Here is a 17,281-nt window from a genome sequence, read left to right on the forward strand (position 1 = left end):
ATCGCTAGTTAAGCAAATACAAAGAGATGCGCTAACTTTCAACGTCAAAGTTCTTTTCTAGCATCAGCAACAATGCAATTGCTGCCTTGACCTAGTCCCACTACCAATCTCAAGATCGCTTTTTCTTGATATTTTCATGAAGATCGTTAAGCCACTTCTTGAGCTCTTTTTCTTCCTCCTCTAACTTCTTTTTCTTCTTGTCCAGCTTTTCCAGTTTCTTTTAGACATCTTTAAGGTCAGCGAACCCTTTATTCCACATAACCTTTATATTTAAAACCTTTATAACTTATTTAATATAGAAGCTTTATTTAACTAAAAACTTAATCCTAATTATAACTAAATCTTTAATAAGCTTTTTTGCCTAATATTACTAGCCTATTTAACTTTTCCTAGCCTAGCTTATAACTTTTTAAATAGTATAGTTATTATTAAGGATAATAAATATTTATTTTTTTCTATAAATCTATTATAGTATATACTTAAGCTAGATTATATAGTACTTTATTAATTACTACTATTTTATTATTTAATAGCTTTTTTAGTTTATATTAAAAAATATCCTTTTAGTATTATAAATTATTATAATATTACTTATAGGTATTAAATATAAAGTAAATAAGGCTTATAAAGATAATATCTTTAATATTACCTTTTTAAATCTCTTTATAAAGCCTTTTATAGCTATTTTAGCTATTAAGATATAGCTATAGCCTTTAAGGCAGGTTTATAATATTATAAAGTATAAAATATATTAAAAAGTAAAAAGGCATTATAAGCTATTAATTAATTAATTATTATATTAATTTAATTATAATAAAAGTTATTTTAAGAGTATTATCTTAAGTTAATAAACTTATTTATATTAAATAGTTTACTTTTAGGTATTTTATATATTTTAAGCCTAATTATCTTTATAGATAAGTAATAGCTATTTATTTATATACCTTTAAAGTTAATTATTAAGATATCTAGCTTTTAGCTAAAAGTAAGATTTTAGGTATTAATAAAGGCAATAAGTATTTTACCTATATATATTTTTTTAGTATTCTTTACCTTTATGGCCTTAAGGCTAAAGCCTCTTTTTAACCCCTTAACCCTATCACAGTTCCACATGACTTTCAACGTTCGGACGGTATACATATCACTGAAGCCCATGCTGGAGCTTCTGGTGTCAATTTTCGAAATACTGTTGTCTTTATGCGAGTGTTTCTTCCGTGACTCTTTTTTGTGAGGGTGCTTTTTGCTGGGATCCCTGTTGTGAGACTCCTTCTTGCATGAATGATTCTTGTGCGAGTCCCCCGCAGATCTAGTTTTCTCTTTCGCTCTATCGCTTTTCGGTTCATCCTCTTCAGACCCATCTTCCTGGGCATGTTCCTCCTCAGAGCCAGAGTCAGAGTCCTCACGCTCGTCTTGGGGGAGAAGCTTAGACATGTTTTGAGGTGCATGTTCCGATAATCCGTCAAGCACTCTCTTCTCAGTTGTATTGGTCTCTTGAGTTTCGTTTTCCGCCATATTTTCGTAAGATGATGCAGATGGTCACCAGGCAAAGTGGTGGGTTTCGGCGAAGTTAGCGGGTTTCTTGGTGGAATCGTAAATACGACATCTGATGTACAACTTTGAGTGGTCAGGGAGGCTTTCATTTATACTTCAACTTGTTCCCAAGATTCCTTGCGATTCACGACTAGCCAATTCAAGCTCTTGTTCATCGCCAATATTTCCCCAGAAGCAGATTTCTCGGGGACACCTAATCACCGTGTAGTCAATTAGCTACCGTCATCTCTTTATCACTAACCTTCCGGCAACACCAGTGGCCAGATCCTCGTTGTACTCATTGCCACGGTGTTGCTGAGAAGCCGCCGCTAATGTGAGCTGAACTATTCGGCTGGCAAAAACAAGCCACCTTCTGAAGAAACTGCAAGTCCATACTATATATGCGTATTGCGATGTTTTGGGGGCCGCTCACCTCTATCAACACGATATATAGCTTTTCACTGCCAGACATGCTCCGAATCAAACTCACCCTGAAGTAATAAAAGGCTCTCTATTTATGCTAGGCTATAAGCTTTAAATCTGTAATTCTACCCATTATAATATCCCAGCTATTATATTATACCTAAAGTGTATTTTCTAACCTTATAATTAACTTATAAACTTAATACTACTATAACCTTTTAATTTTCCTAAACTTTTACCTTAATAGCTTTAATATATATATTATTATAAAACTTTCTATTAAGCTTTTTTTATATATTAATATTTCTTAATAAACCTAATAATTATATATTATATTTATAAAAAGTTCCTTTTAGTAAATTACTATTTATACCTTAAATATAAATATAATTTAAGTTTTATTTCTTTAAATTAATTATTTAATTATTTTTTAAATTACCTTTTTTAACTTTAATAATTTATTTAATGCCTTTTCTTTTTATTAAGTAATTAAAATAACTTTTTTAAGAAATTTATTAAAAGCTATTATAAAAAGATAATTTTATAAATAAATAAAGCTAGCTAAATAAGGAATTTATTATTAAACTTATAGAAGTCTTATATATAAATTAACTATATAGTAGCCTTAAAGTCTTTTTTAAAAGAATTATAAATATAATTACTTTATATAATCTTTTTATATATTAATATAACTTTAAATATAATTATAGTTTTATTAATATAATTATTAATATTTATTATTTAATAAAGTTTATATTAATAAAAGATTAATTTTATTAATATAAAAGCTATTATTTTAAAGATTAAAGGTATTTATAATATTAAGCTAACTTTCTTTAATTAATAAATTAAAGAGATATTTTTATATACCTTAAGGCTAGCTAAAGAGTTATTATTTAGGTTTTTCTCTTATTAGCCTTATATTATAGTAATTAATTAGATATTTTAATATAATATTTAAATTATAAGCTAAAAGTATTATTTACTACTAAGACCTATAGCTAAGAGCTTAATCTAGCTGAGAGAAGATAATATCCTAAATATCTATCTCCTCTATAGCCTTTCCATTGCCTTCTGGTGCCTCTTCTTTGTTTCCTTGAGTTTCTCCTTCTCACGATTCAATTTCTGTTTCTTCTTTTCAAGCTTTTACAACTCTGTTCGAAGATCTGTGATGTCCTCTTCAATATCTCTTTCCTCATCATTTCTGCCGCCTTTCTCTAACTCCTCGATCTCCTTCTCGACATACTCTCTATCTTTCCTGAGTTTTTCTTTTTTAAACTTGACTATTTGGAGTTTCTCTTTAGTTTCTTTGATAGCCTTGCCGTGTGCTAGGAACGCGGGAATGTCAAAGAACCGGGGGAAGTTTCTGTTGGGCATTTTGATCGGAGAATATGTATAGTTATTGTGATGTAAGCAGTACCAGAATATGCTAATCAAAAGTGAAGAAGAACCTTATTTATATTTCTTGTGTTGCAACAGCCGGACATTCTATTGGAGTGCAACGGCAAGGAATCGAGGCAACGTTGCTTAGGTATAATCTTCCGCAGCCTTATCTGGGACCTATGCTCATTGAGCCTCCACTCGCTAGCCGTCAATGGATCTTATACATCGTACTCTTCTAAGGACACAGACTTCACCGCTATTGGGTGCTTTATTTCCCTTGACTGTAGCTTCTCACTGTGAGCTACACCAGTGACGGGCACTTTGTCTTGTTCACAGACAAACACATAGCGATTGCACACCAGACATAGTTAACCAAACCATGCACAGCTTACCATTACAGACCATTATCCTTTCACTCCGAATTTGTCTGTTTGTTTTCTTCGACTCATTCTATTCAGTGTTTTGTGCGGCTGACATCTCAGGGTCGAGTCTTTCACGCCTCGGTCACCGGGGACTTGTCGAGCTTAATCCGGCCGAGAGAAGATAGAAAGATAGTCGATGCTGGGCGTCTTCATTTCAAGGTGTGTACAAGAGCTATAAGGACTAAGGACCCTTTTCGCCCCATGGATGTGTCAAATCATTCACCCTGGTATTAATTAGTAATGAAAATGCTCGGTCCTGTTCTCCTACTAACATGAAATCGGAACAGTAATAATCTCTTTATTGCGCGGTCACACGACAGACTTGGGAATTCTGTTTTAGAAGCGACTCACGAACACTTCTTCTCACCTCTTCGCCTATTAGTCTCTGTTCAGCTTCGAGCAACTGTGTTTGTATTAATTCACGCCGTAACTATGCCTCCGTCCTCTTCCCCGTGCCTACTACCTTCTCTTTTCTTTCCTCTGGTTTTCGATCGGACGTCTCACGTAAGGAGTTTGGTGTATCTCATGGCCCAAGGCGGCAAAGAAAGAGGGCCGTCCATAGATAGGTGTAGCATCTATCTTTTTCTTGTGAGACCCATCCTTCCTTGATGTTTTGTGCGAGTCTCCTTTGTCAGAGTCCTTCCGGTCACGGTCTGGCCTCCGTGGTTCCGATCTGTGTGAGCCCTTTTTGTCAGAGCTTGACCTATGAGAGTCTTTCTTCTCAGACGTTGATCTGTGAGATTCAGATTTTCGTGAGTGGTGAGATTTCTTCTCGCTATAGTCCGTGCTGCGATGATCTCTTCTATGAGACTCGCCTCTGTGAGATCCTCCTCTATGACTGTCTCCCCCGTGGGAGCCCATTCTTCTGGAGTCTTTCTCTCTTGGGCGCCTGGTTGATGAGCTTTCATCGAAGTGAACCCGACTTCCAGTCTGGCTTTCTAGATCGTTTGCCCAGGGTACGTTGTTTTCATATACTTGCTCTTGAGGCATGCTTTTTCGATACTTGCCCTTGTCAGGTCTAGATTGCTCGTTCACCTGCATATTGTCCGGCACGTCCTGGGGAATGAATCGAGGTGGATCTTCGGCCGCGGACTCTGATGGGACATCGCTGGGCTCGTTCTGAGGTTCATACACGACCATATCGGTGGCCGCATTTGCATCCAGGCTCTGAGGTGCATTGCCTGTTGCAAAATTCTCCGAGGGATTATTGTCTTGGGGGTTGTCTTCCGGCATGATGTCGTCTGGAGAGGATGCGAATAGGGATAGTATTCCGTGTAGGTAATTTGTCACTTGAGTATGTGTCGGTAGGAGATCTAATGCAGAACTCAGTGGCTATCCGGAATCTCGTCTTGATATAGCAGTACACCGCGCTACTTGCGTTTTGATTCAGTACAAGTGACCTGCGATACGCAATGAATCATGCAGAAGTTTCAGTTCCTTGCAACTAATCAGCATCGTGTTTGACTGTTTCACTGGGCATTTCCGAAAGTCATAGGTGACGAGGTAAGGAGCTCCTCGGAGCTTCAGAGCCTGCAAGTCGTACGTATCAGCCCGTCACTTACGGCCCAGGTGGTAGCTACGTTGACAAGACTCCTCGAACAGAGTTTGACGATCCTTTTCAAATCAGTTAATCTTTCTACAACCCGCTCAAAGTTAAACTCTTATTTCTTTCCACGCCATGTGACTGTAGCTCTTAGCGAACCTCCTACGAATCGGCTGGTTTGTCCTCTATCATATTTGCAACAACACAGAGTCACAGCACTTTCCCCTATAGACAGAACGATAGAAACATCTAGCTGAACTCAGTGACTCTTTTCGCTCACCTCAGCCACACTTTTCTTCCTCACTGGATATTCATTGGTCTTATCAGTGCCAAAGGTCTTTACCTTAGTGGGCCCATCAGCGTCAGGAAGTAGTGTAGCTGTAGCTGTCGCTGAAGACTCAGCTGTTGTCCTGTCCACAGTGTTCCTCTTTCTCCAAGGTTCTACCAAAGTCACCGTTTTGGACTTCAGTGGACGTTCAATGCGCTTTTGTTTCCCCTATCTGGGATTGTCTATAATATAGGTATACCACTTCTCAATTTATCAGGATACAGGCAGTATCATCTCAGCAATATTCGCTTTTACCCCAGACCACTTCATATTGCGTCGTAAGTGGAGCCCTTTGTGTGAAATTTCTACTTGAACTGCAATTGACTTTGTCTCGATTTGAGCTAGATTGAATTGGAGGAGAAGCTCTGGGCTTTTTACCTCGGTGGATGATAGCTGCTTTCCTCCCAGCTCTCACAGCTCTGCAACTCTTCGTTCCTCATCCGATCTCCAAAGATTGCTCTCCGACGGCATTCCTCCTCAACATTCTTTCTCCAAGTTTCCCAACCCATTTTCATCACCTCCAACCCATGTCGTTTGTCCTTTAGCCTATTCAACTTTAAGCCTCGATCGGCACTGGTATTTTCGCTGCTCCGTAATTGGCGAGTCCCACTCTGTACCGCCTTCCGCGATGATCCTCCTCCTTTCTGTCGGATGACACTCTCGAACTTTTTGTTCTTCTCTTCTAGAGTCTCCTTCGCCCGGCTGACTTCATCAATCTCCTTCTCAGTGTTAATGATCTTCCTCTGCAGCTCATTGATATTCTTCCTCGCGCGGTTGAGATCTTTTTTCAGTTTTCTGCTTCGTTGTTCATGTTCATCACGAGATGGGTCCTCCTCCACTATAATTATCGCTCGGTCGGACATGTTGGATTGAGGATTGTTTAAAGTCTTGAGAAGGGGTATTCTTTGTTGTAACTTGTCGGTAGCTTGTTGAAATGATGAGTTTACTGCCACCTAGTGGAATGAGCCTCGCATCCTTATAGTGAGGGCATCCGTCATATAACATGAATCACAATGGCTCTTGGTCTTGTTCACTGATCATTGCCCACCCTTACAGCTTTGAGATGGTAACGAACAGCCCCTGAGTGGTCGTGTCCATCACGAGCAGCTACAGTCTGTGTGCACTGAACATTTGGCTCAACCAAGAATCCACTACAATGACCGAATCGAGACTCAACACTTGGTAGTTCCAATAGCTCATGTCAAACACGTCAGAATAATCACATAAGTCCTAATGCAAGTCCCGTTCTATTCTTCTATTCTTTTCTTCGCATTCTCGTCAGCTATCGGATTTTCTCAGACGCGCAACAAAAGGTAACAGTGGCAAAATAGCAGACTTTCTGCTAAGACTAAATAATTATAAGGTCCTTCTATAGGATTTCAGTCAAGTTAGAGTCAATAATACAACCTTCAAATTCAAGTGCAGCTGCTTCTCTTACCTAGTCTCAACTGTACTTGCTCTTCTTCCAATCCTCATACCGCAAGCCCTCCTCGCGTCTCATCCACTCCTCAAACCTCATCTCCTCTTGTCTAGTCTTTAGCTTCTCTCTGTAAACCTCCCACTCCCTTATCTTCTTGAGTAACCCCAGAGCCTCGAGATCCAATTCAAGCAGCGTTTTCTCGTTCTCTAGACAAGTCTCCCTGCCTTGTTTCAACGACTCGAGCCCGGTCTCCAAGACCCTTCTCGATGCTCCTTCTTGCTGTGATCTGTCCAGAACTTCCTCGAACCTTTCATTGCTCTTGGTTAGGTTTTTTGTCTTCTGATCAAGCTTACCTATTCTTTCATTCAGTCGATCCTTTTTGTCTTGCAGTCTTTCGATTTTGTTTTCAGCAAGATCAATCTCCTTCTCTAAGAAATGTTGCTCATCATGTTCCTCCCGTGGCGGTGTTACCTCAACTACAATCACTCGTTGGTCAGACATCCTGACTACAATTCCCTTGAAGTTGATTGCAAAGGACGTGTCTGGTTTTCGATAGCCGGTCGTATAAGCTGGAATGAGGGAGAGTTTTCTGCCACAGGGATGAATCAGGTTCGGAATTTATACCCAAAACCATTAGTCACCCTGACAAGAACCATGTTTCTGTTCATTTTCATTGACCACTGTTCACCGTCACACACTGACTGAACATGACCAGCCCACTACCGTATATCACACAAGTCGCTGGCGACTTTGTGGCACTGAACATAGCACTCAACCACGAACCTATTGCAACGCCCGAGCCGAATTTCGTGTTCCGATATGTCATTTCACGCGACGAGCCTATCGCACATGTTCTGGAGAATTCCTGTTCTTTTTCTTTGTCATCTCGTGTCGTATCTTCTCTAAGGCGTGACAAAAGGTAACATAGCAAAATAGTGACTCAGCTCCTAGATTGCATCTCGGCCGTTTCAGGGTTCACCAAAAATGCGATTCAAATAACTAGAGAATGTCTAAGCAATTTACGTCCTATTGTTTCCCAGATCCGCTTAGACGCGCAGGCTGAGACGATCTCTCTTCTTCGTAAGAGACTTTTTCTCACGCTTTGTTTGTTTCAAGACACGCTTAATCTCCTTCAAATCACGCTTTCTCCTGCGCAACGTTTCTTTGGCCTCCTCAATGTCCCTTCGCTTTGGTCGTTTCTTAGATTTCAGTCGCTTCACTTCATCTTTCGCCCTTCTCACTCTCTTCTTCTTCTCGTCTCGCTGTCGGTATATCTCATCGATCTCCGCACGTATGCTGTTCAGTCTTCGGTTCAACACGCTGATGCGTTCTTGAATTTCCCACTGTGCCCTTCTAGATCGGGGCCTGTCGGTGCATCGTCGGGCATTGGATCCCTTTCGGCGGCGACTCCAGAACATGGTCTTCGTAGTTATTCACCGATTGTAGAGATCGTTAGCTGTCTTCTGTCTGTACCTGCCTTGGTTTGAGGGCCGACTCAGAAAGCATGGGATGCCTGGAGTCTTTTATGGGCTTTTAGAGTTGGGATCAACAGGGACTGGATGATGGACACTCAGAGCCAGCGCAGTGAAGAACTCTCCAAGGCGTGCTCGTCACTTGCACTGTCTCTATCGGAGTCTGATCACTAGGTACCGTGGAGATTAAGTAGTAATTAGCAGCTATCTGCCACTGGTCTCAACTGCAAATGACAGCGGGTTAACCACCAAGGTCTGTTAGTTACAAACGTTCGCTCTAATGATCTTGAAGGAGTGCAATAGATTCACTAGTAAGTTTGCTGGTAGTTTGATGCATTTTCATCTCGTATTCTGTCTACAGTTTCGTTATCTCGGCCGCTCAAGAAAAGGCGACAGTCACAACATTATCATTTCCTCGCGAGATCAAACCAAGCATTGTTTCAAAAACCCATCGAGTTACGATTTGGATCTAGCAGTGATAGAGCTAAGGAATACTGAAGTCTCCCTTCCTCTTTGACCCCCTTCTCCTCCAACTCTCTCACTTGCCATGCTGAAGACGCCACCTCTTCATAAATACTTCCTCTTCTTCGAGTCTCGCTTTCTCCAGCTTTTTCACTGTTTCTTTCAAAGTAGCCTCCATTACTTCCAATTCCTCTTTAGCCTTCCTTTTGTCCTTACTTGACCGTTTTTCGCGTTCCATCCAGGCTATCTTGTCACTTTGGCATTCCACTGCCTCTTGTTGCTCAGCTTTTAAGGGATATATCGCCTCTATCCGCCACCGAATTTTGGCCAGTTCTTCACTTAGTCTCATGATTACAATTTGTTTTTGGCCTCCTGCGCCGCTGGCTCCAGTCTGGGGATGGTCACTTGTAGATCGCGGGTCATTGGATCGTGGTCCCATGGTTCGTTGACCACTGAGCCGTGGTTCCATAGATTCTAGATCCACGTTTCTTGGGCCAGGGGTTCCCAGCTCCATGGTTCGTGGACCATTAGGTCGTGGGCGATCAGATTTTGGACCATTGAACCCAGGATCAGTAGATCCCGGATTTATGGATCGTGTGCCACTGGGCTTTTGATCATTGGATCGCGGTTTGTTGGAACCCTTTCCGTTGCGGTGCGATGACATGTTTTGTGGAGGTATTCGGTGATGGTAGAGATGAGTGGATATGTGTCTTTGGTAGTGTGTCTTGGTTTGACAATCCACTAAGACCCCAGGATGCCTCATGTGTTTTATGGACTCACCAGTTCAGTGCAGACGGCATCGATCACTCACAGCAAGCGCAGTGATGAAGTCCTTTTTGGCATACTCATCACCGTCATTTTCTCTATGGTGACTTGTTCATAGATGCTTGTCCTTGTGTGCAAGTAATCACATCTGTGTCTGAGACTTCTGTCGTCTGTCACTATGTTGTTGACTAGCAGGATGCACTGACATATCTTCCCTTGACTCGAAGTCTGGCAAGGTGTCGGCTTTGTGAAACTGAGCTCTGTATCAAGGCAACGACAAATCATGAATAGTGACACGTCTTTGAGGCATACGGCCTACCAACTTTCTGTGTGATATTATGCGAAACTTGATTTCCGTGATGAGCTTGTGACATAGATGACCATAATACACTGTATATGGTCATAGTGAGTAAATGTATGCATCACGATTCACGGTGATGTCAGCATGCAAAGCTGCGAGCACTGTTTTGTTCTGGTTCTCAGCCGTTAGACAGATAAAAGGCCCAACCAGGTCCAACATCCCAAGTGCGTCCCAACAAAGACACGTCAGCAAATGTCCAATCACAAACCTCTGCAACGCCATTCAGTACATCAACAAGCCATGCCCCTCAAACCGCCACTACCATGGCGAATCGGGATCCGGGAGGCGAAGGGCCAACCGAATTCAGCCACAAACCACCAGACCCGCTTCCGCATTACTAGGAAGGCTCATCAATCTCAATAAAATATTCTTGTACCATTGTAGTGAGAAAAAGGATCTAGAGTCGAAATATAAAGTCACAGTGGATAGACTCCAGTCGTTAGTAGCCGAAGTGCAACACAAGCTGAGTACGGAGGTCGGTCTCAAAAGTCTTTGCCTAAAATGACTTACGCCACAATTGCTAATCCCTGTCAGGTACAAGGAAGTACAAGTGATAAGAGAGATATAGGGAGACTGCCCTATAGTAGCTCTATAATTATAGGGCATTTAGAGGAGCCGTGTAAATAAATTACTGGCTCTCCTTGCTGTAGTTCTATTGTAATTAGTGACTATCATTTCGCTAGATGTACCTAAGGTATCTTATCAAAAGTGGGTCCTCTAGCCACAGTTATCTTGAGCAAAGACTTTTGAGACCTACCTCCGTAATCGGCAATCAGATCAAGATATATTCAGTATTTTTGCGGAATATCGCAAGGCTTTGAGGCAGTTTGAGATCGATTTGGAATCAATTCGCAAACTTTCGCAGGAGTTAGCCGAGACAGCAAGGAAGCAGGAAGAGGTGTTGGTGGAAATCACGAAGGGACAGAATTACCAGCAAGAGGATAACTGACATGTGAATTAAATATTCAAGAGCGCCATTGCTTGGCTCTGGAATTTATATTAATGCACCCAAAGTTTGCTTGCGCAGGGCTGTAAAAACAAAAGAGAAAAAAACACGCTATGGGTATGATGTTTTGAACATGACAAATTACCAAACGCCCGCTCAAAAAAGTCAACGCTGTGTATCCTGGCGCCACCAATCACAAAAAAAACACTTTTTTGCCTCTTCATGCCCGACGCGGTGCAACCTATTCCACCGCGCGAGTCTTCCACGCAAGCACGGCTTTAGGCGCGATGCTCCAGACCTTCTTCTTGGGCTCCAGATTTGTATCCTCCTCCGCGTTATAGCCAACCCACTGCACGCGATACTTGTTCTTCTCCTCCGCTATGATTCTGAGTATTTTGTACATCTTGAACCCCGTGGCTTCGCACCGCCCGCCGATGCCGCGCCAGTAGTTGAGGACGATGTCTTGGTAGTATTTGTGAAGATCGATTTCTTCTGCCCAGCCGCGAGACCAGGTGTCGGTTGGGCTGAACTTGAATTTTATCCGGAAAGAGACGTCGCTTGTTTTCTTGTTCTCGATGTGAGATTCTATTTGGATGTCGTAGGCGCCGATGAAAATCAAATCGTCATAGTCTTCTGCGACTTTGATTTGTGAGCAAAAGTTGACACGTTGAGGTGGAGTCAACATACATTCTTCCTCAGGCGTGGCCACGAGAGAAAGATATGGCTCGATGGCTGAGAAGGGTCAGTAAAAGGATTATAAATCAGTCCGAGGGCTGATCTCACCTTTTTTAGACATTACTATTGAGATCGCTGTGTCGCGATTAAAGTTGAGGCAAAAATGGATCAAAAAGTTTGCTATCTAAGGCAGAACTGCCAAAAGAAGAAGTTGAGTTTAGTTGAGAGAGAGAGAGAGAGAGAGAGATGGGATATAAGCGAGAGGAAGAGGAATATCAGTATAGCCAAGCGGTGGAATCGCGCTATAAAGTGAGTAATGACAGAAGTGAACAAAGAAGTGTGATGCAGGTGCAGAGTTCTGCCTGTCTGATGAGGTGTCAACAATGGCGCTTCCGCAGTGTGACTAACCCCGGTCAGAGGCGTTTGGCGGCAGTGTCGGTCACTTCTCACATCCCATCACTACTCAACATGAACGAGCGGCTCATGGCACTGAAATGCAAAGTGAATTACTTTTCCTGGAGAGAAAAATGGCGGTAGAGGTGAAATGCGGGAAATTGGGCAAGCATTGTAGTCGTCATTTCGATATTTTCGTTTGGTGTAACTTTGTGAGACAGGCCCTAGCTGTGGTGACCAATCATTCGCTCGGGAAATTACTGAGGTTCCGGAGTGTGAGGATGGGCTGGATTTGAGTCACAGCTTGGGGCGGCATTTACTGGAGTGGCGTTTGATATGTCGGAATTAGATAGGAGACGGACGAAGAAGTGCCAAGTTGTTGGGTATTCTAGAAGAGACGGGAAGGATCTTGATTTCTTTCACCGCTTATTTCCACTTGTGTTTGCATCTCTTTCGCTCTTGTCTTAGATTTCAGAGACAAAGCTCGCGGTGACGATCTGAGTTTGCTGGCTGGAAGCCTATTGACTTTGTATCGTGTTTCGAGGAAACAAGCTGGTAGTCCAAACGCGGTTCTATTCTCTCATAATATGTCTACTTGATTCATTCCCAGTGAAAAATAAGAGAGCGGTTTGCCTCAGGAAGACTGAGCACTGAACACCAGTTTTGGTGAGTTGGATGTCAGCCTAGACCGCGCTTGTCGTTACGTCGCGTCGCGCTAGAAGCATCCAGCCCTGCGAGCAGTCACTTCTTCTCACTATGCCCAAGACCAATGCTCGCTTTCGCTTTGATAGTGACATCATAACTAATCTCCTTCATTTGGCGGAGTTTGCATTGCTGCCTGCCCTATGCAAAATGGCGGTACATTCCAAGACCGAAGCTCACTCTGAGAGGTAAAAGTGTCGTTGTCAAGTATTTTTGGTGCGTTATCTAAACGACCTTATGTAGATCTCTATCCAACTAACCACACATTTTCCAAGGAGTAACAGAAATACTAGCCCATCAGAGTAGAGTAGATTTAGAATCTTTATCCTTAAGGCAGCTTCCTTTTGCAAATTTCGATGCTCAAATCGCGCCGCAGCACATAAGCACACAACCATCCAGGGTAGGAAACTGTCATTCCTTATCTGCAACCAACCCAGCCCCACCATGGCCAGAGAAAGATTGATTGGCCAAGGTCAGCATTAGTAATTCTCTCAAGCGCCATCAAAGTTCACCATCTCAACACCAAATCGCGATGTGGCTTGGTCCAGTTGCAGTTGCAGGGTCGCTCCTCGCGACGATTAGCCATGTCGCCGCCCAAGGTCAAAAGCCGTTAACAGATGACTCAGTAATCAAACCCGCTTTCACTGTCCGTGAACAATCTTCTGACCTCTGTGATGCGGGTGCTCGTCAATTCACTGGCACGGTTAACGTGACGGAGGATAAGTCCATGTTCTTCTGTAGGCGCCCCAGTTCTTCGTTGACATAAATACTAACTGCGCTCAGGGTATTTTGAGAGCCGTAATAATCCAGAGACTGACCCTTTGCTACTATGGATGAGCGGGTAAGTCGCCGTTGATACGCCAAGCCAGACCAAACTAATGTAGGCACAAGCGGACCTGGTGCATCTGGAGAGATGGGACTGTTCATGGGCAGTGGCCCCTGTACTGTGAATCCAGATGGGAACTCAACAAAACGCGCGGAATACTCGTGGATCGACCACGCCAACGTCGTCTACATTGAGTAAGTCATGGAACCAGCACCGCCGCTCTGACTGACACTTGATAGTCAACCCGTCGGCGTCGGCTTCTCCAAAATCACAGACCGAAACAAAATCGCCGTCAGTCTCGAACAAGGCGCAAAAGACGTACACACCTTCCTCTCCACATTCTCCCACGACGTGTTCCCCAACCTCGCTGGAAAACCATGGCACATCACAGGTGAATCCATGGGCGGCCACTACGTCACCGGTTACACGAAACATATCGTCTCTCACGAACGGGAAAACGCAGAGCGCGGGATCAAGCCTCGAGTCGAGATCTCATCTGCGATTATTGTTGATGGGTATATTGACGCGGCACAGCAGTTCATCGGATATTATACCTTCTTTTGTGAGAATTGGGCTGGTGATGGAAGGAAATATCCGTTGATGAACCGCACGGCCTGTGAGAATATGTTTGCTGCGATACCCGAATGTCAGAAATTGGGGAGTCAGTGTCGGTACTTTTATGATATTGATACTTGTAAGGCGGCGAATGAGGTTTGCGAGGAGACGTTGGGGGAATACTTTATGGAAGGCGTCGTACCCGGTGGATGGGATCCTTATGACAGTGAGTATCCCGCTTTTATCGCATCCGAGTGGTATAAAGTATACTGATATTTTACAGACCGACACCCGTGTGAGAAGCCTCCTTTGTGCTCGAATATGGACCACGGACCGGAGTGGAAGTTCTTGAATCGACGATGGGTCCAAGAGAGACTTGGATTCGACCACTTTCCATTTTCTCTTATCGACTTTGATACCAACGAGCGCTGGGATCTTGCGCAAAATATTCATATTCCTGTAACACGAGAGTTGACGTGGATTCTCGATGAAACAAGTATACGAGTTCTATTCATCAATGGCAACAATGATATCATCATGTAAGCACTCCAAACACGTCTCTACTCGAGCAGCCCGCTGAAGTTTATAGTAATACCCCCGGACAAATGCGCATGCTGGACCAACAGCGATGGAATGGACAGGATAACTATCGGGAACTTGGCTATGAGCCCTGGTATTATAAGGACGGCGAATTAACTTCTGATGCTGATGGATGGAATGTTAAGGAGGGAGGTTTCTGGAAGGGGAATAACCAGTTGAGGTTCTATGCTGTTGACGAAGCAGGGCATATGTCTCCTTATCACCAGCCCGAAGCCATTGGAGCGATCGTTCGAGCATGGCTTCGCAACGACTGAAATCACACTCACTCTAAGATTATATAAAGAACTTGCACATAACAATATTATACTGCTTATCTACTGTACCAGCCTCATCTAAAGTCTAGCCTGATTCGCCAGTAACTCTCTGCCCTCCCTATCCGCACTTATCACATCTTCAATAATCATATGCGCCGCCTTCTCAGCAATAGCATAAACGGTAGCTTGAATATGCGCACTGATCTGCAGCGGCATGACACTTGCGTCAACAACTCTCAGGCCATGCACGCCATAGACTCGAAGTCTTTCATCAACGACACCGCCTTCGATGCCAGCACGACCGCCCATGGCGCATGTTCCGACAGGATGCCAGTCAGTGATAGTGTTTTGTGTGATCCAATCTCCTAAGAGCTTGTCATCCTTGAGAGCTGCTGTGGAAGGGGATGCCGAGGAGCGGATTATGTTTGACAGAGGTGCTGTGTGGACGATCTTATCGACGAACTGAAGACATTGCTTCATCGTTTCCATGTCGAGGTTTCCATGGGGACCCTCGTAGTACTTTGGGTCGATTGCGGGTGCATCCTCAGCTGTAGCGTGCTCACTTGGTTGAATGTGAATCGACCCAACACTGAAGGGATATTGCAAGATCTGTAGCATAGTACCGTACTTCTTACCCTCTTCGCCCTTGAAGTTAGGGTTCCAGTTACCCAAGTCGAAGATATACTCAATTTGTCCCAACTTGGAGTTTCCATCAAGACGTTCACGAAGAATGTCTTGCTTGTCCGAGTCAAACACAGATATTTTGTCTGCATCCTCATGAAGACCAGCAAGAGTATTCTTCGGAACGAAATGAGCAAAGGGAACGTAGCAAAGAGACACAGGCAACACGGTCAAAGGTCCATCTGCCTTTGTAGCGTACTCCTCTTTCGCAGCGGCACTAAGCTTCTCATCTCTCACAAGATCATCCCGATTAGCGAGCGATGGATCAACCTCAAAGATCGTCGCAAGCACTAGATAACGCAAATTAGCTCAAAACGCCGATCCCAAAAACCTTCTCACTCACTAATATGCTCCTGCAGATTCTCCCCCACCTGCGAACTCTCAACCTTGACGCTCACACCAGCATTACCTAGTACGCTGGGATTTCCTATACCCGAAAGCTCAAGGATCTGCGGTGACTTGACACTCCCGGCTGAGAGGATAACCTCGTGTCTAGCTGAAACATCATACTCGACGCCACCGTGGGTGAAGCGCACGCCAGTGGCTACGAGGGCTTGGTTAATGAGAATCTCGTCAACCGTGGCGTTGGTAAGGATGTGCAGGTTACGCGATCCAGTGGCGTAGTCTATCGAGTAGGATCTTCTCGCGGCGCTCGGCTCAACGGCGTTGACGCATGTCCAAACGCCGACGTTTGAGCCTCCGACGTGGGATGGGTTAGTCTCTACACCAAGCGCATTAAGCGTCTTGTGCCATAGCGCGTGCGATGGTGAATACGAGGTTGGGTATGAGATGTGAATGGGACCTGAATCACCAAAGGTCTCTGCGTCATGAGCAATCTCAAACTCGCGCTGGAGCTGCTCACTAGGAGGATGGAATGTCTCAGAGCGTTTGAAGAAGGGCCTTTACATAACGGAAACGAATCAGCTTCGGCATCGCATCCAATAAAACAAGCATAAACTCACAGGAGAGAATCCCAGCCCCAACCTTGATTACCCAAAGCTTCCCAGGCATCGTAATCATCCCTGCTAGCGCGATTCCATGCCATGTAGTTCAGGGCGCTTGTGCCGCCGACACATTTGCCCCTCGGCCACGGAAGCGTTCTCCCCCCGAGACCCTCCTGAGGCAGCGTCTCCAAGTGCCAATCGTAGCTCCCTCCAAGATTCCTACCGTAGTGGCCCGGGATGTCAATATCAGGATCATTCTGTACAAGACCGCCTGCTTCGATAACGCCGACGGTATATGACGGGTCGGATTCAGCAAGACGTGCTGCCACCGCTAGTCCAGCTGTGCCGCCGCCTATGACGACAAAGTCAAAGACGAGCTGTGTGAACTGGTCAACAGTGCGAAGAGAGGGGTTGACGGGCATGGTTGATGATTAATTTTGGTGGTTATCTTTTTTAGTGTAGAATCGTGCGGTGCTACTGTACCAAGCAAGTGAGACAGTTATAACGCCTCTTGTGAGGGCGGGAAGATTGCTGAAGATTTCGGAAAAAAGCGCGAAGACAACCCCCGCTGCTAGACGAGCCAATAAAACCCCTAC

The 17,281-nt window shown here is 43.8% G+C and overlaps 9 protein-coding genes across 9 annotated transcripts; 1 reads left to right on the top strand and 8 right to left on the bottom strand.

Annotated features, from left to right (window-relative positions):
• Nucleotides 1–109: 109 nt before the first annotated feature.
• Nucleotides 110–1,512, bottom strand: FMAN_13313 (uncharacterized protein; the record flags this gene model as incomplete). Its single annotated transcript, XM_041832766.1, has 2 exons — nucleotides 110–217; nucleotides 1,054–1,512. The coding sequence occupies 2 exons, from the start codon at nucleotides 1,510–1,512 to the stop codon at nucleotides 110–112; spliced, it is 567 nt and encodes a 188-aa protein (XP_041683196.1).
• A 2,705-nt stretch (nucleotides 1,513–4,217) lies between these two features.
• On the bottom strand, nucleotides 4,218–4,991 carry FMAN_13314 (uncharacterized protein; the record flags this gene model as incomplete). The annotated part of the gene is made up of 1 exon (XM_041832767.1): nucleotides 4,218–4,991. The coding sequence occupies one exon, from the start codon at nucleotides 4,989–4,991 to the stop codon at nucleotides 4,218–4,220; it is 774 nt and encodes a 257-aa protein (XP_041683197.1).
• A 1,012-nt stretch (nucleotides 4,992–6,003) lies between these two features.
• Nucleotides 6,004–6,492, bottom strand: FMAN_13315 (uncharacterized protein; the record flags this gene model as incomplete). The annotated part of the gene is made up of 1 exon (XM_041832768.1): nucleotides 6,004–6,492. The coding sequence occupies one exon, from the start codon at nucleotides 6,490–6,492 to the stop codon at nucleotides 6,004–6,006; it is 489 nt and encodes a 162-aa protein (XP_041683198.1).
• A 581-nt stretch (nucleotides 6,493–7,073) lies between these two features.
• FMAN_13316 (uncharacterized protein) lies at nucleotides 7,074–7,550 on the bottom strand (the record flags this gene model as incomplete). Its single annotated transcript, XM_041832769.1, has 1 exon — nucleotides 7,074–7,550. One exon carries the CDS (start codon nucleotides 7,548–7,550, stop codon nucleotides 7,074–7,076), a length of 477 nt encoding a protein of 158 aa, XP_041683199.1.
• Nucleotides 7,551–8,095: 545 nt separating this feature from the next.
• FMAN_13317 (uncharacterized protein) lies at nucleotides 8,096–8,467 on the bottom strand (the record flags this gene model as incomplete). The annotated part of the gene is made up of 1 exon (XM_041832770.1): nucleotides 8,096–8,467. The coding sequence occupies one exon, from the start codon at nucleotides 8,465–8,467 to the stop codon at nucleotides 8,096–8,098; it is 372 nt and encodes a 123-aa protein (XP_041683200.1).
• A 592-nt stretch (nucleotides 8,468–9,059) lies between these two features.
• FMAN_13318 (uncharacterized protein) lies at nucleotides 9,060–9,647 on the bottom strand (the record flags this gene model as incomplete). Its single annotated transcript, XM_041832771.1, has 1 exon — nucleotides 9,060–9,647. One exon carries the CDS (start codon nucleotides 9,645–9,647, stop codon nucleotides 9,060–9,062), a length of 588 nt encoding a protein of 195 aa, XP_041683201.1.
• Nucleotides 9,648–11,296: 1,649 nt separating this feature from the next.
• On the bottom strand, nucleotides 11,297–11,851 carry FMAN_13319 (uncharacterized protein; the record flags this gene model as incomplete). The annotated part of the gene is made up of 3 exons (XM_041832772.1): nucleotides 11,297–11,694; nucleotides 11,743–11,787; nucleotides 11,839–11,851. 3 exons carry the CDS (start codon nucleotides 11,849–11,851, stop codon nucleotides 11,297–11,299), a joined length of 456 nt encoding a protein of 151 aa, XP_041683202.1.
• A 1,506-nt stretch (nucleotides 11,852–13,357) lies between these two features.
• Nucleotides 13,358–15,060, top strand: FMAN_13320 (uncharacterized protein; the record flags this gene model as incomplete). The annotated part of the gene is made up of 6 exons (XM_041832773.1): nucleotides 13,358–13,562; nucleotides 13,609–13,666; nucleotides 13,717–13,845; nucleotides 13,891–14,432; nucleotides 14,490–14,745; nucleotides 14,796–15,060. 6 exons carry the CDS (start codon nucleotides 13,358–13,360, stop codon nucleotides 15,058–15,060), a joined length of 1,455 nt encoding a protein of 484 aa, XP_041683203.1.
• A 78-nt stretch (nucleotides 15,061–15,138) lies between these two features.
• Nucleotides 15,139–17,107, bottom strand: FMAN_13321 (uncharacterized protein; the record flags this gene model as incomplete). Its single annotated transcript, XM_041832774.1, has 3 exons — nucleotides 15,139–16,031; nucleotides 16,085–16,641; nucleotides 16,704–17,107. 3 exons carry the CDS (start codon nucleotides 17,105–17,107, stop codon nucleotides 15,139–15,141), a joined length of 1,854 nt encoding a protein of 617 aa, XP_041683204.1.
• Nucleotides 17,108–17,281: the final 174 nt, after the last annotated feature.

Source organism: Fusarium mangiferae (assembly GCF_900044065.1).
Source record: "Fusarium mangiferae strain MRC7560 genome assembly, contig: FMAN_scaffold007, whole genome shotgun sequence".
NCBI lineage: Eukaryota > Fungi > Ascomycota > Sordariomycetes > Hypocreales > Nectriaceae > Fusarium > Fusarium mangiferae.